This window comes from Vulpes vulpes, chromosome 14 (genome assembly GCF_048418805.1).
Source record: "Vulpes vulpes isolate BD-2025 chromosome 14, VulVul3, whole genome shotgun sequence".
Taxonomy (NCBI): domain Eukaryota; kingdom Metazoa; phylum Chordata; class Mammalia; order Carnivora; family Canidae; genus Vulpes; species Vulpes vulpes.
The window spans coordinates 114,574,642-114,601,200 of NC_132793.1; the positions used below are offsets into that span (position 1 = coordinate 114,574,642).

The following is a 26,559-nucleotide window of genomic DNA, read 5'->3' on the forward strand; positions in this document are numbered from 1 at the left end:
GCAATAATTTTAGGGTCAGTGGGTTTTATTTTTTATGTGATACCTTTGTATTGTGCCTTAAAACATTTTTAAGGTTGCTTGTCCTTGTTTTCTTTTCCACCTGCTACATTTTGAAGGCACCTCTAAGATATAACAATGTTTGTAGGATTTGCGCTTTTTTTTTTTTTTTTAATCTTAGAACTTTAAAAAGCAGGTTACCTACTTTGTGCAGTGTTGACTCATTTTTCTCTATGGCCCACATAAGTAAAATCATAGTACCACAAGGCAGCAAAGTGCCTCAGGAAATGGAAATCAAATTCATCCTCTACTCCAGACAGAGCTGCACTCAAAAATAGCATTGTAAAAATATAAGAACACCCCCCCACACCCCCCATTCTGCAGAGGGAGCCTGAAGCCTAGAAGCTGGAAGGGACAGCCCCTGGCTCTTCCAGCACTATCCAAGGAACATTAGCTCCTCAGGTGGTTCGGTCTACTTTGCTGTGTTTTGTTTTAGAATTAAGTTTTAGGTACATTACTTAAATCTGTGTCCTCTTATTTTACTCACACTTTTGTGATTTTCTGCACTTTTCAGACTTTGTTGTCTCCTTTGCTTCTCTGTTTCTTGTGTTTATCTCTCTAAACCCATTCTTCTTTGTGTGCAAATCAAGGCTCAGTACAAATGTCTCCCCTTTGTGAAGCATTCACAGATTACCTTAAACATATCTAGTGATTCTTTATTCCACTCTTTCCCTACAGTATATGGTGTATTGTAATGCCTGTTATCTGGTATTTTAATTGTTTGTGTCTATCTCTCCTGCCAGACCAAGGATCAGGTCTGATTTGTAGTGAACCAGTGACTAGCATGGTGCCTGTTAAGACACTCATAATTGTTGAATGAATAAATCATAAGTTTTTATAGCAGGAAGATATTCAAAGAAAGCCAGAAGTCTTAAGTTTTATTTTTGTTTTTCTAAAGCTTGCTTGCTTGCTTTTATTTTTGGTAAGTTTGATGAAATTATACTCTGTATGTGTTCTTCAGTTTTCCTAGAGATCCTAATACTTAAAAAAGGCTTACATATTTCTGCTTAAAAAAAAAAAAAAGTTGTAGAGTCCATAGGTTTATTTTATACCCAGAACTCAGCTTTTATGTTCATCTACTCCCATATGCCCTGCCAGGGTTAGGGTAAGATACGCATCACTTGTAAGTGTGGGCTCTAGATATAGTGTATTGTATCTAGTTTTAAGGGTGTTTTGTTTTTTATTTTGTCTACTTCAGTATTTCCACTTGTGACACTGGTGGTAAAAGGTATACAGACTTTCTTGTAGTGTGGTATATTTCCCACTGCCTGTTCTCCATATATGGAGTTGAGTGGTTTGGGGCAATTTAAGGTTGAACATATATGTAATAGATAACAATTTTATTTAAAAGTAATTAATGCAGATAAAGTAAAAAAAAAATTTTTTTTACCTCTCTGTAAAAATTATCTTGTGTTTCAGATCAGGAATGTTGGAGTCTGGTATAGACCGAATTATTTCTCAGGTTGTGGATCCAAAGATCAACCACACATTTAGACCTCAAGTGGAGAAAGCTGTGCATGAGTTTTTGGCTACACTAAATCACAAAGAGGAAGCAAGTGGCAGTACAGTCCCTGATGATGAGAAACCAGACTCTTCCATCATTACACAAGGTGCCTTGCTTTTACTCTTGGTCAGTTCCATTGCTTTGCTTCTTGAACTGAGTATCAAGTTAGAGATATTTAGTTCCTTAAAACATCTCTCCTTGGCTGCTCTAGTGAAATTATATTTGTTTTAAATATCCCCTATATTCCTCAACTGACAGAACATTTATTTTTTACATTAATGCAAAATAATAGACATTTTACTAATATACTGAATGTGTGTGTGTGTGTTTCAATAGAAGGAATAATTAAAATTTAAACTAAAGAGAATTACCAGATTTGCATGGTAGCTTTCCTATGATTTAGTATTAGAACAGTAGAGAATTTATAATATGCTAGGTATTAGCACTGGTATCTGAAAGTCTAAAGGTATATGAATGGCCTTTATAGCATATGTGTCTTATAAAGATGATAGTGGCTTGTAGCATTAATTCAGAGGGGCTTACCTTCTGCATATATTTTTTCTTTTTTTACTTTAATATTTATTTATTTATTTTAGAGAACGCACGCACGATCACAGGGAGGGGAAGAGGGAGAGGGAGAGAATCCTCAAGCAGACTCCCCACCAAGTATGGAGCCCAATGTGGGGCTCTGTCCCAGGACCCTGAGATCATGACCTGAGCCAGAATCAAGAGTCGGCCATTCAATCAACAGCTATCAAGGTGCCCTTGCATAATTTTTTTCTAATATTTGTCTTTTCCTCAAAGGTATCCCAACTCCTGGACCCAGTGCTAATGTAGCCAATGATGCCATGTCAATCTTGGAAACCATAACTTCTCTTAACCAAGAAGCTAGTGCAGCCAGGGCTTCGACAGAAACGTCAAATGCCAAGACCAGCGAGAGAGTATCCAAAAAACTCCCTTCTCAGCCAAGCATGGACACTAGTACTGAAAAAGAGAGAACTTCAGAGGACATGGCCGAAAAAGAAAAATCTGCATCCGACTCTGCAGGGGAAGGACAGGAAACAGCCCCTAAGTCTGAAGAATTTACTGATCTCCCTTGTCCAGTTGAAGAAATTAAAAATCATACAAAAGAGAGCAATAGTTCAATTCAGTTAATTAAGGAGGTTCAACAGGAAAGCAGTGACCAAAAAAACAAATCAACAGACAAAGGTGAAAAGAAGCCAGAGAGCAATGACAAAGGAGAAAGAAAGAAAGAAAAGAAGGAAAAGACTGAAAAGAAATTTGATCACTCAAAAAGGAGTGAAGAATTACAAAAAGTGAAAGAGGAAAAGCAAGTAAAGGAAAAAGAAGTAGAGTGTTCAAAACTCCCTTCAGAAAAGAACAGTAATAAAGCTAAAACCATTGAAGGGACAAAAGAAGGTATATAAAAACTTGCAAAAATCTACAACTGTTTATAGATCAAAAATTATCCGGGTGGGGGTGTCAAATTATCTTTCAAATTTTAATAAATTTATTTGATACTTGTGTTTCAAAAGCCTAAAAACTCCTATCCCCTTTGCTAAAGAATAAAAAACAAACATTTGTATATTCTATGTCAGTGTACCAACTCACAAAGTAAATCAATAGAGAAGCTCTAAACCTTATCATTTAACCTGTAACTTATGCACACATTATTTCAGTCAATTTAATTCATTAGTTGTACATCCTAATCTTTAAAATAATTAGTAAATATTTCACTTTCTTAACATTTGCTGTTGTGTATGTCATTTACATCATAAATTAGTTATTTTTATAGAATACTAGTTTGCCTTTTTTTTCCCCCAAAACAGCTCTACCTTGATACTCGTTATAAATGATGAGAGGCTTCTATTTCTTTCCATTTTTTGAGCAATTTTTATTTTTAAAGTTGAAGGTATTTGACATGTACTTAATGCAGAAAATTATAAATGTAATTTAGGAACTGGGTGCTGAATATGTTCTTCTTGTAACAACATGATTTATCTTCATGTTTTATTTCCTTCTTGAAGATTGCTCTTTGATAGATTCTGATGTGGATGGACTTACAGACATCACAGTTAGCTCTGTCCATACCAGTGACCTCTCATCTTTTGAAGAAGACACTGAGGAGGAAGTTGTAATGTCTGATAGCATGGAAGAAGGAGAGATTACATCAGATGGTAAAGCATTTTACTTAATAATGCCTCTGTGAAGCTTCCCGTCGAGCATTATTTGTATATTCAGATGGCTATATCGTGAAAGACAGTGTGGTATAGTGGCAAGAGCATGGGACTTTGTAGTTGGAAGATTTGTTTCTGAGTCCCAGCTCCGAGGTTGTCTGTCTGAGCAAGCTTGGTAAGTTACTCAATAAACCTTGGTTCTCCATCTTTTAACTCCATTCCCCAGGTTTATTAGAAAATGTAGATGAGACAGTGTATATATTAAGATGCCGTATGTGTGAGTGTATGTATCTGGGTTCGTATGGGTGATGTTGAAGGAGCATAGTCCACAAGATTGTTCTTACTTCTGACACCAGTTGCAAATGTGGGGTCTTCAAGCCTACACTTAGGTTTGATAATTTCCTAGAAGGACTCACAGAACTCCCTGAATTCGGCTTTAAAATTTATGATTATGGTTTATTACAGCTGAGGTACACACATTAAAATTAGCCAAGGTAACAGGCACATAGGCTGGAGTCCAAGAAAGTTCCAGATGTGGAGCTTCCAGTTGTCCTTTTCCAGTGGAGTCATGGAGAGCATTACTTTTCCTGGCATTGATATCAGACAATATATATGACTAATTGCCAACCAGGGAAGTTTGCATAAGCCCCAGTGTCCAAAGTTTTTGCTGGGGCTCTATCACATAGACACAGTGTCTGATCTCAGTCCCCAACGCCTCCATAGATCAAGCTGACACCCCCTGTCCCAAATCTCCCAACCCAGATCATTCTGTTAGATGAGTTAACTTGACTGTAGACCCCCAGGCAAACAGATCCTCCTGTCAACATGACATTCCAGAGACTTTGAAATTGATTCCACCCAAGAAGCTAGAACATAGTTTTGTCTTGTCCCAGGGCAAAACCATACTTCATGGTTTGTTTTTCAGCTAACCCATATTAAGCGCACTGTGATCCAGGCATTGTATTAAGTTATCTAATATTAGAGTGTACTAGCTTCTGTAATCCTCACAGTAGCCCTGAGAAGTAGGTCCAGGTGAGGAAATAGTCATCAAGAGAAGGGATCCTGTCTAGGGTCACACAGCTTTTGAGCTCCAGTGCCAATTTCAAACCTGAGACTGGGCTTCTAACCAACACTTTGTGCTCCTCTGTATCCCATAATTAAGTTCTGCTTATGACCTTTTTTAAAAATCAAATATTTCAATTACTTATAAATAGCATCTTGTAAATTTGCCATTGGCTTTTGGAGAGAACACCTCGAGAGAAAATCCTAGAGGAGAAAAAGTGGATGCTTTTAATTCCATGGATATATTTTTCAGTCTCTCCTGTTTTACATTCTTCATATCCCCAAAAAACAAAATGACCAGCCCAAAAAGCAACATCAGCATTCACTGTTTTTCATATCTCCTTGTGAGGTCAGTTCTGTAGGCCCTATGTAGGATGAATACCATTCATCCTGTGAGCACCCTACTTTCTGAAGCCTGATTAAAATTCTCATTCTAGGTGCTTTTGTGGGGCTTCTCAAATTTTTCCCTGGACAGGACTAGGGTTTTACATGTGTGATATCCAAAAAGTAAGAAGGTGGGGCACTTGGGTGGCTCAGTAGGTTAAGCGTCTGCCTTCAGCTCAGGTCATGATCCAAAGGTCCTGGGATCGAGTCCCACATCAGGCTCCCTGTTCAGTAGGAAGCCTGCTTCTCCCTCTCCCCCTGCCTGCTACTCCACCTGTTTGTTCTCTCTCTCTCTCTCTCTCTCTCTCTCTCTCTCTCGTCTCTGTTAAATAAGTAAAATCTTTTAAAAAGTAAGATGATTATTTTAAGAGTACTAAGTGGTAGGAAATAAAAACCTTGCTTACAAATTTTCTACTTGTTATATAATGGGGCAACGTACCTTCCTAAGGTAGAGGCATTTTATTTTTAAGATTTTATTTGTTTGTTTGTTTGTTTGTTTATTTATCTATGAGAGAATAAGCAGAGGGAGAGAGAGAAGTAGGCTTCCTGCTGAGTGTGGAGCCCAACACAGGGCTCAGTCCCAGGACCCTGAAATCAGGACCTGAGCTGAAGTCAGGTACTTAACCAACTGCCTACCCAGGCACCCCAAAGCAGAAGGGTTTTAGTATATACTTGGTGGAGGGCCAGTTATTAACTCTTGCCTCTTGCATAAATGAGAGACTTTTAGGTGGTCATTAAAATCTTGAATTAAAAAAAATAAAGTGTGGCTTAGAGTAAATCTGTTCAGTCTTATAATGGTAGAATATTCATACCAAGTTCACTGGCATACAAATGAGAATTAACTGTTTGTTTAGGGACCATAAATGACAAGAGATATAATTTTTCTTTTTCTTTGCTTCTTTATGTGTGAGAAGCTAATTGTAAAAAAATAAAGTAAGATATGGATTACAGCCTTCAAAAATGTTTATTTCTGATTTTTTGCATACTGATATTTCCCATTGGACCTACAAATACACTTTAACTACATTGGTACCTAACCCTAACCCTAATTGTAAAAAAATAAAGTAAGATATGGATTACAGCCTTCAAAAATGTTTATTTCTGATTTTTTGCATACTGATATTTCCCATTGGACCTACAAATACACTTTAACTACATTGGTATTGCTTTTGCTGCTTGATGTTGATCAAGCATAGTATTGATTTTATTGGCATTTCATAGAAGCACTCCTTTTTCTATTGGCTTTCTTCCAGATGAAGAGAAGAACAAGCAGAACAAATCAAAAACTCAAACCAGTGATCCCAGTGAAGGAAAAGCAAAAAGTGTACGGCATGCTTATGTTCACAAACCATATCTTTACTCAAAGTATTACAGTGATTCTGATGATGAGCTTACTGTAGAACAAAGGCGCCAGTCAATTGTAAGTCAGACTTGATCTCTTGCTATTTTAACCTATTTAATAAGGTTTGAAAACTAGTCTGTGTACAAGGCACTGGGCAGCTCAACAAACCGTGGCACATCAGTTCTGCCTTCGGAACCTGGCGTTTAATGAGGCAGAACAGACATAAACATGGGACATAGGTGTTTGTGTCATTATGATCAATAGTGAAAAACTAGTAATGAATGCTTCACAGGATGGACATGTTTGAATCCAATGTGGATTGAGCCGTACAGAGGATGTGCAGCCATCAATAGATGGGAAGTGCAGTCTACATATTTTCTAGTTACAAGATGTGTCCTTGGATTATTATACCTTCTTTGAGAAAAAAATTGTTGCTTCATCATATGTGTATATCAGTTTTAAGATGATTCACAGTTTTAGAAATATTAAAATAGGAATTGGACATCTTAGAATGAGAAAATATTAGAAAAATTATTTGAAGGAAGTAGAAATGCTGATAGTGGCTTATCTCTTTTTTTTTTAAGATGTATTTATTTATTCATGGGAGACACAGAGAGAGAGAGAGAGGCAGAGACACAGGCGGAGGGAGAAGCAGGCTCCATGCAGGGAGCCCGACGTGGGACTCGATCCCAGGTCTCCAGGATCACACCCTGGGCCAAAGGCGGCGCCAAACCGCTGAGCCACCTGGGCTGCCCAGTGGCTTATCTTTTGAGAAACTTACTTCATCAGGAGTTAATGCCTGTACTTAGGGTTTTTGGCACTTTGAGACTTTGAGTTCTGAGCAGAGAAAGGATGGTGGGAGTAACCGAGAATGACTGGATTCTTGGTTGTTTTTTTTTTTTTTTTAAATAGGAAAGCAGAACCATGTTCAAAACCTGGGTCCTGAGAGCATAACTAGCAAGTTGTATTTGTTGTACCTACTAACTAGTCCTTTACCTGGCGCTTTGCTTCAACTTTTCAACCTTCTCCTTGAAGAATAATTTAAAGGTTAACAGAGATTCACCTATGTATACTTGATGTTCATATATATTTTCACAACTATCTTTTTTTTAATGCAATGGGATTTTGTTTATTGTGGTTTTTTTGGTTTTTTGAGAGTGAGAGCAGTGGGGCAGAGGGCAGAGGGAGGCAGAGAGACAGAATCTTAAGCAGACTCCATGCACAGTGTAGAGCCCCACATGGGACCTAGTCTTACAAACCTGAGATGATGACCTGAGCTGAAATCAATAGTCAGATACTTAACTGACTGAGCCACCCAGGTGCACCTCACAGCTCTCCTTCTAATTAAACTAACTGGTTTATTAAACCACTATTTCCCAAAATAATGCCTTTGGTATCATATCTGTCTGTTACTCTTCTGGTAGTTTCCAAATTGTGTAATGAATATGTACCTTTGCAAAGCTTATTATTTTGTAAGAACATTTGAAGGGCAAAAATTTTTTTTCAGTTGTTTTTGCTTTTTCCTGATGGTTGGTAGGGTAATTGTGAATATTTTGTGGTTTTAGGCTAAAGAAAAAGAAGAAAGGCTTTTAAGAAGACAAATTAATAGAGAGAAACTTGAAGAAAAACGAAAGCAGAAAGCTGAAAAAACAAAGTCTTCGAAAGCTAAGAGTCAAGGTATAGGACATGTTAACTTTAATATTTTAAAATATCTTATATACTTCATTGTTTTCTATATATTCATATTACTTATGAGATTTTAAATGATCTAAATTCCATCTCAAAAAAGCTGCTGTATGAAGAAATGTGTATTTTCTTTAGGTATGGGAGATTTCCTATTTAATCTGATGTGTTGGATCACTTTTTAAATTCTATTTCTGTGTCTAAACATTCTATCAGGTACCAGCTTATTCAACTCATTTATTTCCCAATGATTGTGGAATTGAATTATCATTGGAAAATGAATTGTTAACCTGTGAGTAATCAAGCCTTGCTGGTGATGTTAGTAGAATTAATCTATGCTTTATGTTAACTAAAGTGACAGACATTTGTCTAGAATTGAACAAAACTGAACTTCCTCTGGGCACTGATCCTCTGTAGTATATAAAACCATACACACATACATGTGCATTTGAAATAAAGGTAAGACTCCTCCATCTAAAATTCTATTTTATTCCACCATAACTTCAGAATACTAAAGCCATAAAGCATTTTTGCAGTGATTAGAAAATCTTAATGAAAAAGAAATATTACACTGTTTATAAACTCTGTCCTGAAATTCAGTTTATTGATTCCTTCTTTCCTAGGCAAAAATAGTGTGGACTTAGAAGAATCATCAACAAAGAGTTTGGAGCCTAAAACCCCCAGAATTAAAGAAGTCCTTAAAGAACGGAAAGTTTTAGAGAAAAAGGTAGCCTTAAGCAAAAAAAGAAAGAAAGATTCAAGGTACATATTTTATCTGGCAGCATTCCCATTGTCACATTCCCTGGCATGCTTTCAGAAGAGAGCATTGGCAGTGACAATAAAGAGCCATACTGTGAATGTGTGTATCATTGCATGTTTATGAAAACTGTGGAGTCTCACTTTTCATATCATAATTCATTGTGTTAGTATCTATAGTTCAAAGTAGTGTATCTTACTCTCTTTTTGGGGGGAGATCCCCAGGGCTTTTTCATAATCTGACAGCAGCTTTGGATTCTCCCTGGAAAAACGCACATCCATAGACACAGTTTTTTCTAGAATTTCAGTGAGTTTCTAGACCCTCTAGAACACTCAGGAAATATCCCCACTGTGGACATTCAATAACCTCTTATTTACAATGACTGCTTCCATCTTCCAGGCTTTTGGGCATTCTCTTCAACAGTACCTTTTGCTTCCCCCCATAAACCAGAGGGCTGAACCAAATTCTTACTTATCATTGCATTCTCAGAGTGAATTCCATAAAACTTAGAAAGCTGAAGAGACTGAAAATAGCTCTGACATGCTGGGAGCCATAGGCAATAATCAGGATGCAATTATGTACGTTTGTCACAGACTTCAGGGTAGCTGAATCAGTAGTTGACAGAACTCAGAGAAGTCTGCTCTCGGTTTTCTTACTGTAACTTATTCCTGTTGATCTGAATAAATATGACTTTCCTGTTTACTCAAAACATGCTAAGACTTTCAAAATCTATAGCCCATAAAATATTCATCTTTAAGCAACAAATCAGGAATTTTTTTTCAAGTATCCTTTGCTTTAGCACCAAAAGTAAGTTAGTCTGTGTCACTTTGAGAATTGTGTTTGCTTCTGTTGACTAAGAGAGGAGTTAAATTGAAATGTAATGAGTCTTCATTTATGGATTAAGTGTTTATAATAAAGGAAAGAAAGCTAACCTTTTTTTTTTAACCTTCCTAAGAAATTCTTATATTTGATTCAAATATATGACTTTTTCCTCCCACTTAGGAATGTTGAAGAGAATTCTAAAAAGAAACTGCAATCTGAAGAAGATTCCAAAGAAACTCTCAAGACAAGTGAGGTGTGTCTTAATAAAACCCATTTTAAATGTTCTTTTGTTAGATACAGGCCACTCAATCCTTTGAAGGAAAACTTAGAGCTAAGTTTGGTCTTTTCCAAGTTAAATTAAAAAATCCCTCACCCTCATCATTCTTGAATTGCCATCCTGTTATGGCCTAAATTCCTCATTTTGGCCAGTTGATTCCCGTGCTCTTTTATCCAGGTAATACCTACTTTTTTCTACTTTGCTTTCCCTTACCCCCCTAACCCCCCGCCCATTTCTTATATTGACAATAACAAAGTTGCTAGTAGTGATAATGGGAAAGAAAGCGGAGGGAGGCTGAAATCCCTATGCCATAGCAGACCATCCATTTCATTCTCTTGCATTTCATTATCTTCCACAAATGTACATAATTTTTTAGAGTGGATATAATCTTGCAAAAGGATTTTAACATTTCCTCTTACTCAGCGTTACCTACTAAGCTTCTAATCCTATATTTAATGATTGTATAGTATTCTTTTGAATAGACATACCATCATTTAAGCATTTCCTTAGAGTTGACCACTTAGATTACTTCCAAGTTCTGATCAATTTAAATAGTAAAAATATATTCAGTGAGTTCATTTCTTTATCTCATTTGGATTATTTTTTTGGGATAAACTTTTGCTTTCACTGGGTTTAAATCTTTATTTACTCTGCCATATTTATAATTCTGAAGCCAAACATTTTTTAAGTAGGCTCCACATCCAACCTGGGGCTTAAACTCATGACCCTGAGAGATCAAGAGTTTCATGTTCTTCCAAATGAGCCAGCCCGGCACCCCCATACCCAAACTATCTAACATTTCCAAGGGAAAACTAATAATTTAGTAATTATTTGTTCATAGCCAATAAATCTTGATTTCTTTATTCAGAAATTGGAGGCATATTTATAAATATGTCCTGGTGTTTTTAATGGCATATTTTAAAATATTTAACTTCATTTTGTAATAAATTTCTTTGAAAAATTATCTCATAAAATTTTATTCACATTAATTGGTTGGAACTCACTATAAAATTAGGTTGATAAAATCCTAATTTTTTTCTTTGATGAGTTTAATTTTAATGTATTTTTTAATATTTTGCTGTGTCCTACTCTGAGTTAGTAGAATTGCGTTGATCTTTGTAAGGAAGGTGCAATGATAAACTGACCCAAAGACACAGATCTTTCTGAGACCTTCAGCACATTATTTGAATAAGCATAATTACAGGTTGTAGTCAGTGAGTGTATTTAGTCAGCATTCACTTGTTAATATTAATAATCTCCTCAGTGCCATACTGCGGGGCACTGAAGGAAGGGTCAGATGCACTAGTTCATCAGTGTCTTCCTTTGGATACATAAACATAGCATGCTTTATATGTGATACAATTACTTACAGTGAGTTATTGTGTTACTGTGTGTATTGAATGCCCTACAAGCAGCCTGGATTCATGAGGTTTCCATAAATAATTCACGCTCCTAAATTAAAATTTAGGAAACCTTTATTTCAGTGAAATTTTTAAATTGTCTTCATCATCAGGTATTATGCTTTAGGTCTAAAATGAACATCAACTATCATTCATGCAGCTTATATTTATTAGTACTTACTGGGTATTAATGAGCTTTAATAATTTGGAGTTAAAGTTCTCCCAAGAGATGGATAAGTCTAAGGAGAAATAACTAGTCTCTGCACAAACATCTATGATGTAGTGGGAAGAGTCTTCAACTGAGAATGAAATCCTGTAAATTTGTTGTCTGGTTATCAGGTTATGGAGTCAGGCTGAGCTTCAGTTTCCTGGTGCATAAAATGAGATCACCAATACCTACCACAGGTTACTGTCTAAGATTAAGTGACATGTGACACATGGTAGCATTCAGCATATCCACTGTATCTAAATATTAAGTTTGAAAATAAAAATTGACTTTAGTATTGCTCATATTTTAACTTTTGTTTTTTTACAGCATTGTGAAAAGGAAAAGGTATCTTCTTCAAAGGATCTGAAGCATGTTCATGCCAAAAGTGAACCAAGTAAACCTGCCCGGAGACTTTCAGAGTCTTTGCATCCAGCTGATGAAAACAAAAATGAGTCCAAAATAGAAAGAGAACATAAAAGACGCACATCTACCCCTGTTGTGGTGGAAGGGACCCAAGAAGAGCCTGATACAAGAGATGGGAAAAGGCAAGTGGAACGGTCAGAAATTGGCACAGAAGAGCCCCAGAAACAGAAAAGCACACTTAAAAATGAAAAGCATCTAAAAAAAGATGATTCTGAAACCCCACATATGAAGAGCCTACCTAAGAAAGAGGCGAAATCCTCTAAGGAGAAGCCTGAAAAAGAGAAGACTCTGTCAGAAGACAAATTATTTGCAAAACATAAATATAAAGGTGACTGTCTGCACAAAACAAGTGATGAGTCTGAGCTTCACTCTTCCGAGAAAAGTTTAAAAGTGGATGAAAATATTCAAAAGCAAAGTCAACAAACCAAACTTAATTCAGATGATAAAACTGAACGAAAAAGTAAACATAAGAATGAAAGGAAATTATCCGTCTTAGGCAAAGATGGAAAGCCGGTTTCTGAATATATTATAAAAACAGATGAGAATGTTCGTAAAGAAAACAACAAAAAAGAGCGGCACATATCAGCCGAAAAAACTAAGGCAGAGCACAAATCAAGAAGATCAAGTGATTCTAAAATTCAGAAAGATTCTCTGAGTTCCAAGCAACATGGAATCACATTACAGAGAAGAAGTGAAAGTTACTCAGAGGATAAGTGTGATACAGACTCAACTAATTTAGATAGTAATTCAAAACAAGAAGAGGTTGTTCACAAGGAAAAGCGAAAAACAAAGAGCTTACTAGAGGAGAAACTTATGTTAAGGTCTAACCAAAAGCCAAAAAGTCAAGGTAAACAGTTAAAAGTAGTTGAAATGGAATCACAAGAAACTGTCACAAAACAGACAGCCACTCCAAAACCAGATAAGGAGAAGAATACCGAGGAGAATGACCCAGATAAACAGCGAAAGTCTAAAGTTGAAGACAAACCTGAGGAAAGTGGTGTTGAAGCTGTATCAGATAGTGCCTCTACTTCACATGGTGCACAGAAGGATTCTAATCACAGAACCAAGTTAGCGTTAGCAAAGGAGAAATATAAGGCTGATAAAGATTCAGGCTCCTCCAGACCTGAGAGGAAGTTATCAGATGGGCACAAAAGCAGAAGCTTCAAGCATGGTAGTAAGGAAGTGAAAAAGAAGGAAGAAAAATCAGATGACAAGGATGGTAAAGAAGTTGACAGTAACCATGAAAAGGGCAGAGGGAATAGTTCACTTATGGAAAAGAAATTAAGTAGAAGGTTATGTGAAAACCGAAGAGGAAGCTTGTCCCAAGAAATGACCAAAGGAGAAGAAAAATCAGCAAACTCTTTGAGTGCTCCCCATATTTCCTCCATTCAGAAACTGAAAAAGACCAGTGATGTCACATTAATGCCTGAACAAGAGCCAATGGAAATTGATTCTGAGCCAGCTGTTGAAAATGTATTTGAAGTATCTAAAACCCAAGACAGCAATAATAATAATTCGCAGCAAGACACTGACTCTGAAAATACTATGAAACATAAAACCACTATCATGGTTCTAAATGATGAATTAAGAACTTCCACAGTAGATTCAAAAACAGCAGTTGTAGCCTGTAAATCAGGACGTGGGACAGGAGTTGTTAGTAATTCAGAAAAACACGCTGACCATAAGGGCACCCTGACTAAGAAAGTACATATCCAAAGTACTGTGTCCAAACTGAATCCTGGGGAGAAAGAACCCATTCAACAGGGAACTTATGAAACAAACACAGACTCTGAAACTAGTCATAGACCATTGTGTCGAACCCCATCAGAAAATGATAGGACACAAAAGAATCTGAAAAACACAACCGGACCCACTGAAGAACATGTTGCACAAGGACATGCTGATCATGAACATTCCCCAAATTTAGATCCTTCACCATCCTTAAGTTCAGTAACTGTTATGCCTCAGAAACAATCTCGTGATGCAGATGTAAATCCTTTGATTGAAAAAATGACTGTTTTAGAAGGCAGCACAGCCAGCACCTCACTCGTGGAGCACTCTGATATTCCTAACCAAAGTGCGACTGTTAGAGAACCAGAAGTCCCTAGGACACACGACAGCAAGGAAAGTGGGGTAGTTTCCACAGTAGATACTCCAACAAAAGCAAACATGGATAGCAGAAGACACATTCCAGAAGGTGACCAGCCCACTGTGCTGCACACTAGACAAGGAAAAGTAAACATTGACAGCAAGCTAACAGATGTGAATATGGAAAATGAGAATGCTAACAAGGCAGGCAGCTTGATGGACATGACCAGGAGAGAAAGTGACTTTAATACAGAGCCCAGTTCAAAGCAGACAGTGAGAGCTGTACTAGAAAATGGCAAAAAGCATAGCATCACTATTGACCCTGCAGTAGGCATGAGTACAGAACAAGATGCTGAGACTGTACAACATAAATGTAGTAGTGGCCCAGGTGATACAGAAGACACATCAGTTGCAGTTGAAAGAAGGACTGAAAACAATGAGGTTGACACCAGTGCTGGAAGTAACGCTGCTTTCTCCGTGTTACAGCAGAGGAATGAAAAGACTGCCAATGGGGCAGCTGGGTCTGGCAGAGCAGAGAAGACTTCTCTTGCCAGTAGTACTGCAGGAAAGGATGAAGGTGTTCCCTTACACACAGTAAAGGCAGGGGATGCCACAACCACTTCCTCAGAAACAGGAGAGGGTGAGGTAGCTGTGCCCTGCACCAGCATTGAGGCAGATGAAGGCTTCATAACAGGTGCATGTTCTAGAAACAATCCTCTCCATGCTGGGGCAGAAGCCAGTGAATGCACTGTCTTTGCTGCAGCTGAAGAAGGTGGAGGTATTGTCACAGAAGGATTTGCTGAAAGTGAAACTTTCCTCACAAGCACCAAGGAAGGAGAGAGTGGAGAGTGTGCCATGGTTGAATCTGAAGAAAGGGCAGTGGAGCCTGTGGCTCCTCACACAATTACGGTTGAAGACAATGTCAACAGTGGTGTGACAGAAGAGAAAGATGATGCTGTCACTAGTGCTGGCTCTGAAGAAAAGTGTGATGGTTCTTCACGTAGAGACTCGGAAATGGCTGAAGGAACTGTTGCCTTTATTATTAGTGAAGTTGAAAGTGATGGCGCAGTGACAAGTGCTGGGACAGAAATAAGGGAGGGCTCCTTAAGCAGTGAAGAGGTGGATGGATTCCAGAGAAATCTGAAAAGAATGGACCCCAAAAAAGAGACTGAGGGGACTGTGACATGCACCGGAGCAGAAAGGAGAAGTGCTACCTCTGTTATGTGCTCCGTAACAGGCGCCGAGCAACAAGAGGAGCGTGTGGCCCTGGTCAGTAACGACACGCCACCAGGAACCAGTGCCCCCCAGGAAGGAGATGCTTCTGTGAATGATGGGGCAGAAGGTGAAAGTGCCGTCACTAGCACAGGAATAACAGAAGAAGATGGAGAGGGGCCAGCGAGCTGCACAGGTTCAGAAGAGGGCAGTGAGGGCTTTGCTCTAAGTTCTGAATCAGAAGACAGTGGAGAGAGTGCAATGGACAGCACAGTAGCCAAAGAAGCCACTAATGTGCCATCGGTTGCTGCTGGGCCATGTGATGATGAAGGAATTGTAACTAGCACAGGTGCAAAAGAGGAGGATGAGGAAGGCGAAGGAGTGGTGACCAGTACTGGAAGAGGAAATGAAATTGGTCATGCATCCACTTGCACTGGGACAGAGGAGGAAAGCGAAGGTGTATCGATTTGTGGAAGTGCTGAAGAAGGTGATAGTCAGATTGGTACTGCAGCCGGGTGCATGGGAGCTGATGCCGGACCTGCCATCACCAATGCCAATGAGAGCAATGTTGACAGCATGAGTGGTGCAGAGAAGGGCATGAAACATGTAGAGATCTGCTCCAGTGCAAAAGGGATTGTAGAAAGTAGTGTGACCAGTGCAGCTTCAGGGAAGGGTGAAGTGGCACCGGTTCCCGAGGGTTGCGAGGGTCCCATGACTAGTGCTGCTTCAGGTCAGAGTGACAGTCTGCTCAACAGAAAAGAAAAAGTTGAGGATACCACTATTTCAACTGGCTTGGTGGGAGGCAGTTATGAGGTACTTGCATCAGGGGCAGTCCCAGAACGGGAAGCTGGTCACACATCACCCATTGGAAAAGAAGACGAAGGTATCATCACTTCTGTGGACCATGAAGAATGCGATGGCCTTATGGCCACCACAGCCAGTGATAGTGTTACTAACCAAACTTGTGTAGCTGGGGCCAAAAGTCCAGGCAAAGGCTTGATGATTTCCACCAGCACCACAAATGACTACACCACTCAGTTAAGCATAGTTACAGGCATGGAAGAAGGTCATTCAAGCGCCCTTCGAACTGGAGAAAGTATGGAAGGCACCAGAATAAACATGGAGGAATTTGAGGCCCCCATGCCTAGTGCGGTGTCAGGAGATGGAAGCCAACTCCCCGCGATGAGAAATGAAGAGAAAGATGAGTGTGCCATGATTTCCACGAGTATAGGGGAAGAGTTCGAAGTGCCCATTTCCAGCGCCACAACCATCACATGTGTGGAGAGTCAGCCGCCAGTGGCTGCCGCCGAAGAAAGCACTCCAGGCCCCAGCCTGGCAAGCACTGATGACTTTGAGGGGCCCATGCCCAGCGCACCCGCAGAAGTTGAAAGCCCTCTTGCCTCAACCAGCAAGGAGGAAAAAGATGAGTGTGCACTCATTTCCACCAGCATAGCAGAGGAGTGCGAGGCCTCTATTTCTGGTGTCCTTGCAGAAAGTGAAAAGGCGCGACCTGCTACCATCCTGGAAGAGAAAGACGGGAGTGCCATCATCTCCACCAGCTCGGGAGAAGACTGTGAGGGCCCTGTGTCCAGCGCTGCCCCTCAGGAGGAAGTCCAGCCCTCGGTCACACGAGTGGAGGAGATCAGTGACACCACCATGATTTCCACAAGCACCTCTGAAGGCTGCGAGGCAGTCATGATGGGCGCTGCCCCGCAGGATGATGAGCCACCCACCGCAGCAAGGATGGAGGACTTGAGTGATGCTGCCATCATCTCCACCAGCACAGCCGAGTGCATGCTGGCGCCCGCTGGCCTCGACAGGCATGAGGAGGGCCCGCAGACCGCAAGCAACCTGGATGGGAAAGAGGACACGTCAGCCACCAGGATGAACAAGAGCGAAGCCCCAAGTCCCAGCCTGATGGCTGAGAACAGCCATCTGCCCCCTGGGTCGCTGGCAGGGAACAGAGCCATGGGTCCCGAGGAGGGGCACCACAGGCTGGCTGTCAACGTGCAGTCTGCTGTGGGTGGCCAACCAGGTGCTACGGGAGCACTGGAAGAGGGGTGCAGCAAGGATGGGCCCCATGAGGTGCCGCTGGCAGGGAAGGGACAGAGTCAGAACAGTTCGTGCCTCGGAAATGCTGCAGACAGGAGCGTGTGGCTGAGCTCTGTTCAGGGAGGGCAGAGCAGCCAGGAAGCAACTCCTGCAGGGCATAGCACCTGTTGGGCAGGGAGGGGCTTGAAGAGGGGAGCAGACTCACCTGAGGATCCAATGGGACCAGAGCAAATGGCGGGGCCGAGAGCTGAGGACCCTTCCCTTAGGACCTCCTGTTTGCCAGCAGTAAGTCTCGGTGCTAAGAAAGCCGATGATGTGCCACCTGCCAGAGACTCCGCAGGGGAGCTGCCCTCCCCTGAGCAGTCCTGGCCCTCAGCCCCCGTGAAGACCACCACTGAATGTATTAATGGCCGAGAATCAGAAATTGGCCCTTCCCAGGTGCCAGTCCTTCCAGCTGCCTATGATGGCAAACGGCTGGTTCAAGGGTCCAGTGAGAAAGCAGGAGATGGTAATGGCATGAGGAAATCATCCCAGCAGGAAGGAGACCTCAAGGTCACTATTCCACCTGAAGAAAATTTTCATGACCTAGGTGAGAATCTTTTAATAGTACATTTTAGCATTTTACAAAGATAATTGCATGTAGAGTACATTTAAGACAGTCTTCTGAAAGATGGTTTTGCTTCCAGAATGTCACAAAATAACTTCTAATGGGAAGGTTGAGCTTAGAAATTTGGATTTAAAAGCTGAAAACCTTAGACCCATTTTCCATGTGCCGGGAGAGCAGAGGCAGGAAGCTAGAGGACAGGAAGTCAGCCAGCCATGTGCCATCTGCGTGACTACTGCAAGTTACTAAAACTGACCCTCAGGCTTCTTGTCAAAATGAATACTAGCTTCCTGCAGCCCTGTGAAATGAGTATTTTTATCATACTCATTTTACAAATGAGGAAATAGATTCCGAGAGTTTAAATAACTTGCATAGTACTTGAGGCCCTTGAGGAAAAAGTACCTCTGAGCGTCAGTTTTCTGTTGTATGAAATGGGGATAATAGAGCAAAAACACACCAATCCAGCCCTCATCTAATGTCCTCTAAACTGGTAGTATGTGTCATTTCAGTCCATCTGGCTGGCTACTTGTGATCAGGGGAGCACATTATTTCCTGAGTGTTTAGTTCAGGTAAAATGAATTCTGGTTTGGAATTTGAAAGTGAAAGGAAACATGTTCCCTCCTGACATTCCAGAGAGTGTCGATCTTGCTAGAAATACTTGATAACTTTCAAAGGGGTGAACTTTGGCCTCAGTCACTGGCACACCGTGCCATCCAACTTGGGACACTTCTGTGCTAGGTTCTGGGGATGCAAGATAACTTCAAAATGGGGGGCAGCTGTGAATCCAGCCTTGTTTTTTAAGTAGGCAGTGACTGGTGGCAAGTGCTTAGATGATGTGAGAATTCAAGGGGATGTCATGGGCTGGATTTGAGAGGTCAGGGATGTTGACTCTTCTACTCTGGTTGTACAAATTGGAGTGTCCTCGACTTTTAAAGTGCATCAGACCTTGGATGTCATCAAATACAGCCTCAGGAAGCTGAGGCCAGTAGATTGAGTCCTGTTCGTTATAGGGACTTAAAAGGGGTATTAAGTGTTCCGAGGGTTGAAATAAGGAACTTGAAAATTTTCCATTGAGTTTAGCTTGAGCAAATTGAATGCTCTGCAGATTTTTATGACTTAACCATTGACTACAGCCTGTTACTCCTTCCTCCTCACCTTTGTTTCCCTGAAGGAGCAAAAACAAGAGATTTTAGCAAGGAAAAGCCTGCAGCCTGTAGAAAAAGGAAGGATTTTCTCTGGAGGGTTCTGCATGGGTGGGTGAAAGAACTGGAAGCCATGGTCACAGACAAGGGAGAGAGAGGACTGCAGCAGGGATAAGATTGAGTCTCCACCAGGGAAATGCCATTTTATTTTGTCTGTCTCATAGCTTCCTAACTTGATCAACTTTGCTGTGTCAGGGTGAAGCAAGCAAAGTGAGTCTGTTTATAAACATTTTCTTTGTTGAGAATATATCTCAGCAGCCCAGAATATTTTCTTTTAGGGCCAAACTTGATGCAGAACATGTAGAAAAATATTTGGAAATATGATGTCTCCAGAAATAATCTTTTGTTATTCTTTCTGGGCAGCTATCTTAATAGTAAGAAACCATTTCACACACACACCCTGCAAAATGAGCAAATGACCCTTGTGTTTCATCCAAGATTTTTCATCGGTATTCCTTTTATTGTTACCTACTGACAGCAAAATAAAACAACAGGGGAAGAGGTCAGGGCATGCTAAATAATATTCTGTTACCTTTTGATTCAGCATGTATTTTGTAAGCTAATTCTTACATTGGTTTAATGGTCTGAATTTCATTAGGTGTTGAAGAGTCTCCGTTGAATGTTTTGGGAGGACAGGCACTGAAAGGCACCTTGAAAACTGAGGTATGGCTGATGGTTCAGTTACACTGAGCCATAGATGGTGTGAGTACCATGTACTGCACTCAGACATGTATATCCTTAAGCATTGCACGGCTCCTGTTCCCATTGCACTTAAGACACTTATACATTGTTGTTATCATATCCTGTGGCTGGGAAGCTAAGAACCTCAATAATTTCAGTAAATAGTGCTGTCATAGTTCCATTTACTCAAACCAAACACCAGAAGTCACCCTCAGTCTCTTCCTGTCTCCCCACATTTAATCCATTGCCAGTTCTTAACATGTTCCATTTCCAAAATGTAACTTGAATCTCTATATCCCATTTGCAGCCTGATTTCATGGCACCCTCTAAATATATGAGAGACAAGGTAGCAGTAAACATGAGGTCTATGTATAGTGCAGAGGAGACTCACTTACCAGCAGGAACAATGGGTACACAGATGGGAGGGCTTGCAAGGACATTTGAGTGGGGTTTTACATGTAAAGTAGAGGTTTACCAGAGGAGAAAGAAACAAAAGAGCCATGCAGGCAAAAATGTGTTCTGCACATGAAACAGGAGGGTCCATTGTGAGCTATGGGCACTGCAGTGATGCAAGATGTGCTGTGGAGAAATGCAGACCTAACTAGGGAGGGGATATAATCAGCAGGAGTCTCATACTAAGTTGGAGATTTACTTTTAAAGCAATGGGATAACCATTGATGAGTGAACTATGAGATTAGATTGATTTGGGGTTTTTTTGTTTGTTTTTGAAGGTTGGCAGGTACTCATTTTCAATTTTGCACAGACTTGAAAGTAGTCTTTCATGTTGTTACAAGATGCTAGATGTTTTAATTAAGTTGAGGTTAGTCTTGCCTTCTTGTTGTAAAAACCTCAGTTAACTTAATCTTTTATGGTGCTTTGGACTTTTTAGACATCTGTATCATCAGAGGAAGAGAAAAAACATGAAATTCTAGCAGCACCAGAAAGTCCATGTGGGAGAAAGCCAGGTGGAGTAGGTAAGCTCCTTTCAATGGTTGTTCACATTGTTTTCTCAGCCTGTGGTTTTACCTTTGGTTACAGCTTAAAATCAATAGCTGAGGGGCACCTGGGTGGCTCAGTTGGTTAAATGTCTGCTTTCGACTCAGGTCAGTATCTTGGGATCGAGCCCCACATCGGGTTCCCTACTCAGTAGGGAGTCTGCTTCTCTCCCCGCCCCCCACCCATGCTCACTCTGCTCGATCTCAAATAAGTAAATCTTTATTTTTTTAATTTTTTTTTAAAGTAAATCTTTAAAAAAATAAAATCAATAGCTGATTCATAACAAAACACTGACAGGCTATATGAATTTGCCTCTCACTTTTAAAATAGGTTGGAGAGAATTCTGTTTCATTCTCAGCATACACTTTTTCTCATCAGTTGTCAATTTTATGTAAGATAATTGTTTCAATCTCTTATCTCCAGATACGTATGACAAAGAAAGCAAGCTACTTTGGAGCAAACTCTTGCTCTTTCCCCAAAATGTATCTCCAGGTGCCTTCCTGCCCTTTCAGGTGCTGTCGCATCTCCTTTCCAAAAGCTAGCCTGCAGCCCATGCACCCACTCAGACCTCTGCCTGCTGGCCCTAGCACTCTGGCTGGGCCCCAGTGATCGCTGACATGGCTGCCAGTCTCTGTGCACTATCTTCAGGATCCACTTCATGTTTTGTAGGAGAGAGCCTCAGGATCAGGAAGGATTAAGGCAGCAGCTCCCAAACACTTTGGTCTCAGAACCACTTTACACTCTTAAAAATTGAGGATCCCAGGGATGCTTGGATGGCTCAGCAGATAAGATCTGCCTTTAGCTCAGGGCATGATCCTGGAGTTCCAGAATCGAGTCCCACGTCACCAACATACAGAATAACACCCAGTGCTCCCTCAAGTGCCTCCCTCAGTGCCCATCACCCATTCACCCCCACCCCCCGCCCTCCTCCCCTTCCACCACCCCTAGTTCGTTTCCCAGAGTTAGGAGTCTTTATGGAGAACTTTTGTTATGTGGATTTTACCTGTTGACATTTACTAAGTAAGAAAGTGAAACTGAGAGGGTTGTAAGGTATTCATTCCATATAACTGAATTCATTGTTCACTGTAGGTTAACATAAATAATTTTTTCATGAAAAATAACAAATTTTCCCCAATGACAAAATGTAGTAAGAAAATTGACATTGTTTTGCATTTTTACAAATCTCATTAAGTCTAGTTTAATAGAAAGCAGCTGGTACTCATGGCTGTTTCTGTAGTTAGCATGTTGTTATCTTGGTTGAAGTATATGAAGAAAATTCAGCATCACGCTTACATGGTTGGATTTTAATAGCCTTTTCAGATAATTCAGGAACATCACATTGCCTCTGGAAAATTGCAATTTCCCTTGATGGAAGATTTCAGGAGTCTCAGGGGTCTTTGGACCACACTTTGAGAACCACTAGGTTAGGGAAATATAAATGAGAATTGTGACAATGGACAATTATTTCTGGTCTGTATTTTAGTCATTATTGTATCGTCTCTTCTGGTCTGCACATTAACTAGGGAAAAGAGCAATAGGAACTTTAGAGCATGTGACCAAATTTATGCCAGTCCCCCCACCACCTCCTCCCATGCTGAAATGTCCATGTAAGCCTCCTAGAGCAGTCAGGGTGATTTTAGTTGCAAGTTGCAGAAAACTCTACAAATGTTTATAGAAAATGTATTAGTTCACTGTTTCAGGCAGTTCAGGCTGTTAGAATTCCAAAGACTGAGTGCTTAAGCACCAAATTGACCCCGCTGGAGGCTGGAGATCCAAGTTCAGGGTGCCAGCATGGGTGGGTTCTTGGTAAGGACTATCTTTTTGGTTATGTTTTTGCATGTATGAATGCAGAGAAAGATATCTCTCTTTCTTATTTCCATAAGGACACTAATCCCAGCGCAATGTTCCACCCTCATAACATTTAAACCTCTTAAGGGCCCCACCTCTAAATACTATCAGATTGGGGATTTAGGGTTTCTTTTTTTTTTTTAATATTTTATTTCTTTATTCATGAGAGAGACAGAGAGAGAAGCAGAGACACAGGAAGAGGGTGAAGCAGGCTCCCCACAAGGAGCCTGATGTAGGACTCAATCCTGGACCCCAGGATCAGGACTTTAGCAAAAGGCAGGTGGTCAACCACTGAGCCACCCAGGTGTCCCTTTTGGGTTTCAATATATGGATTTGAGGGGGGTCTCAAACATCCAGTCCATAGTATTCACAGAATTGCAAAGTTCAGGCAGAGCATCATCCGAGAACATGATGATATCCCCAAAAAACCATCTTGCAAAGACCCGGTTTCTCCCCTTTCCCTCAGTCCCCAGCAGAGGTAATTGCTTTCTCGTTTGTAAGCCTCTAGGGAAATACCTTTGTCCTGTCATTCCTGGCTGAAATCCTGAGACTTACTCTGATTCAGCTTAGGTACCTTTGTCCACCCTAAACTAATTACTGTAATCAGATGAATGTAACTTGCTGTTGATTTAAAGTAAATCAAATGCTTTATTCTTGGGGTGAGAGTAGAGTTGATGTCCCTGGAAACACATTGTGCCCCAGGCCACATTCTAAGCTCTTGGGCAGGGTGCTAGGAAAGAAATTATATGTTTACTATGTGATGACTTGGTTCTTTAAATTATTCCCCCAATAAAGATTGGTAAGCAAGGTACTTGTGAGTGCTAAGGAAATTGAGGTAAAGAATGCATATCCAGTCAGCGTTCAGGGAGTTTGCAGAAGTAACCTGCCAGGGAGTTGCTCTCTGTAATAAAGATACTCCAGGGTAGCCCGGTGGCTTAGCAGTTTAGCGCTGCCTTCGGCCAGGAGTGTGATCCTGGAGACCTGGGATCGAGTCCCACGTCAGGCTCCCTGCAGGGAGCCTGCTTCTCCCTCTGCCTGTGTCTCTGCCTCTCTCTCTCTCTCTTTATCTATCTATCTATCTATCTATCTATCTATCTATCTATCTATCTATATCTCTCATGAATAAATAAATACAATCTTAAAAAAAAAAGAGATACATCCATGTCTGGTGGGGTCAGCTTTGCTGGGGAAGGCCTTGAGGAGGGCCTGGGTTTAAGCTGAACCAATCTCTCTCCCTGTTAATTTCTTTTTTTTTTTTTAACTCGGTGTTAATGTATACAGATTGACTTAATTGAACAGCTGAAAGTAATCTGTAATGCGTTTTCCCATTTGTTCGATCTTTAGTGGTCTCCAGTTTTTATAGTATATACTATTATAAATAAAGCTGCAGTGAACTTTCATATGTGTTATGTGTTTCCCCAAGTATTTCCTTGAAAGAGAATTGAAGGGTCAAAGAATATGTAAGTTTTGAATTTTCTTTTTTTTTTTTTTTTAAGTTTTGTATTTTCATAAGTACTCATCACTCTTCCTAAGTTGGAGCCAAATATCAAAGGATGAGTAAGTGTGCATTAGGTAGAGAAGGCAAAGGGAAGGGCAGTGTGTAAGGAGTAGCGTCTATAAACCCTCACCTAGGACTATCTGGAGTGATCAGGGCAGGCACTTTTCCAAGGCAGGACCATCTGAAGAGGTGACCTTCAAAGTATGTGATCTCAAGAGCCTTATAAACAGAAGTATCAAGCAGTCCTGGAGGACCACCCCAAGGCCTGAGAAGCCATTCATGCAGACATATTAAAACATTAACGATGACTAATTTATCCAAAACTTCGATGGTTTAGTTAAAACTTGTTTATATGTGTTAAAGTACAAATAATTGGGCGCCTAGGTGGCCCAGTCAGTTAAGTGTCTGCCTTCAGCTCAGGTCGTGATCCCAGGAGTCCCAAGTCAAGCTTGCCGTTCAGTGGAGAGTCTGCTTCTCCTTCTACCCCTCCCCCAGCTCATGCTTTCTCTTTCTCAAATAAATAAAATCTCTACAAAGAAAAAAGGCACAAATAATTAACATCCCCTTTGTTAATTGTCAAGAAGATAACATTTCTGGATTCTGAAGTTCTTTGTTCCCGCAGTATATTCCAGATGACTTCACTGTGTTTAGGTACGATTCAATAAGAGATCTACTTACGTAAAAGGAAGTTGTTTAAAAGAAAAATGTGCGTTCTGTCACTGTTGAGTAGAAACAGTAGACCTTGTACTTCAAGTTTCCAGAGAATATAAATAGACCATTGCTGTTTGAAGGGGTAGAATCTAACTTTTCACTTGATGGCATTATTTTTAGATGAACTAGTGTCACTTTGCAGCTGAACAGTTACAACAAAGGTCTACCTTTCTTCTGAGCTTCACATTACCAACATAGGTGCAGGGATTTGATGGACCACTGCCATCATTATAAAAATGCAGGCAACATTCATTTCTGTTGTTATTCTGGCATAATGGCAGGCACAGATTATAGAAAATAATAGGTCAGAATTTTATAGTTCACAAGGCAGGTGGACCAGTTAGCGACATAGTCCTGGTTTACCATAAAAAATTCTAAATTTGTTTCTCTATGGTTCAGAAACTATTCAGTTTTCTTAATTTCTCATTTTTATTTTTGAACAGCTGAGCAACAGAGGGAGCCTTTCTTGGGGAATGAATCACTTAATGTAAGTCACTGTAATGCTTTGGGATTTATTGTGGGCCTTGGTATTTTGAGAGTGAATGGAAAGTGGACATCTAGCAGAGGGGTTGTCTGTGCATCCTTTAGGAGATAGGAGGCTATTTGTGGTGTGCTCTCCCCTGGAGTGCAACATAACAACTGAGATGTTCAGGCCAACCTTCCACTATATCCACTGATGTCATAGAATTTAGTGGTCTTCCTCCAGAGAAAAAGAGTCACTCTGAATTCAACAGCACTGCATTCTACTGGCTCCTTAGGCCAATGGCTTAAAACATTGAAGGAAACAGAAGGCCCACATAACTCAGACTAGGAAACTCACCTGGGATTTACTAATGAAATCCTTCAATGAATTGTGAACTTTCTAATTTTCATTATTGTAACGAATTTTATAATTGTTTTGCAACTCCTGAAATAATCCTGGTACTATAAACAAAACATTTTATTTTGAAAACTAAAGTTCATTTTGTGTCTCTGGAAAGCTTTTCTGAAGATACTAAACTGTAATTGCCAGGGATACATATTCTTTCCCAGCTGTGGCTATCCTAATCTCTTGTGCTTGAAAGAAATTTTATGTCTTTCTTAATGCACAGAGAACCTGATATCTTACCAGGAGAGAACATTTTGTAAAATGCTTGCAATCTGCAAAGAGACATTATTTCCAGTGCCCTGAGAGAACTCCTGGGTGCTCTATGCACTGCCAGACATCAGAGGGCTATCCTCACCTCTTTGAAACATCCTGTTTTATAGCTAGAAACTCCTACGCAGTCAGCTGAGTAAGAAGAAAGAGCAAAGCACACTTGGTTTCATTCAGATTTACCCTCTAAAAGGATTCCAAACGTAGAGCCAGTGTTCCACCGTACTTTATTTCCCAGAGGGCCCCCAGCATCTAACTTTCCCCATTCTGAGAGTATCACTAAGCCTTCCCAAATATGCATGAAATTCTGTAGCTAGGATTTAGAATGTTGTAGGTATTCTGAGGTGCTTCCCTCAGTTAAAAAAATAAAAGTACAATTGACAAGATTTGCCGAAGACAGATGATGATGACAGAGGATCCTTTAGCATTTTTAAGT

At 40.3% G+C, this 26,559-nt stretch overlaps 1 protein-coding gene across 1 annotated transcript in view; it reads left to right on the forward strand.

Moving 5' to 3' along the window:
* The window catches only part of BOD1L1 (biorientation of chromosomes in cell division 1 like 1), a 54,675-nt gene that overhangs the window by 7,916 nt on the left and 20,200 nt on the right, over positions 1 to 26,559 (forward strand). The window contains exons 3-13 of the mRNA XM_072737771.1: positions 1,477 to 1,667; positions 2,366 to 2,980; positions 3,589 to 3,738; positions 6,438 to 6,604; positions 8,092 to 8,203; positions 8,833 to 8,971; positions 9,969 to 10,041; positions 12,001 to 18,037; positions 19,853 to 19,917; positions 20,825 to 20,909; positions 25,432 to 25,475. Coding sequence (XP_072593872.1) covers positions 1,477 to 1,667; positions 2,366 to 2,980; positions 3,589 to 3,738; positions 6,438 to 6,604; positions 8,092 to 8,203; positions 8,833 to 8,971; positions 9,969 to 10,041; positions 12,001 to 18,037; positions 19,853 to 19,917; positions 20,825 to 20,909; positions 25,432 to 25,475 — 7,678 coding nt within the window. The remainder of the gene's footprint in view (positions 1 to 1,476; positions 1,668 to 2,365; positions 2,981 to 3,588; positions 3,739 to 6,437; positions 6,605 to 8,091; positions 8,204 to 8,832; positions 8,972 to 9,968; positions 10,042 to 12,000; positions 18,038 to 19,852; positions 19,918 to 20,824; positions 20,910 to 25,431; positions 25,476 to 26,559) is intronic.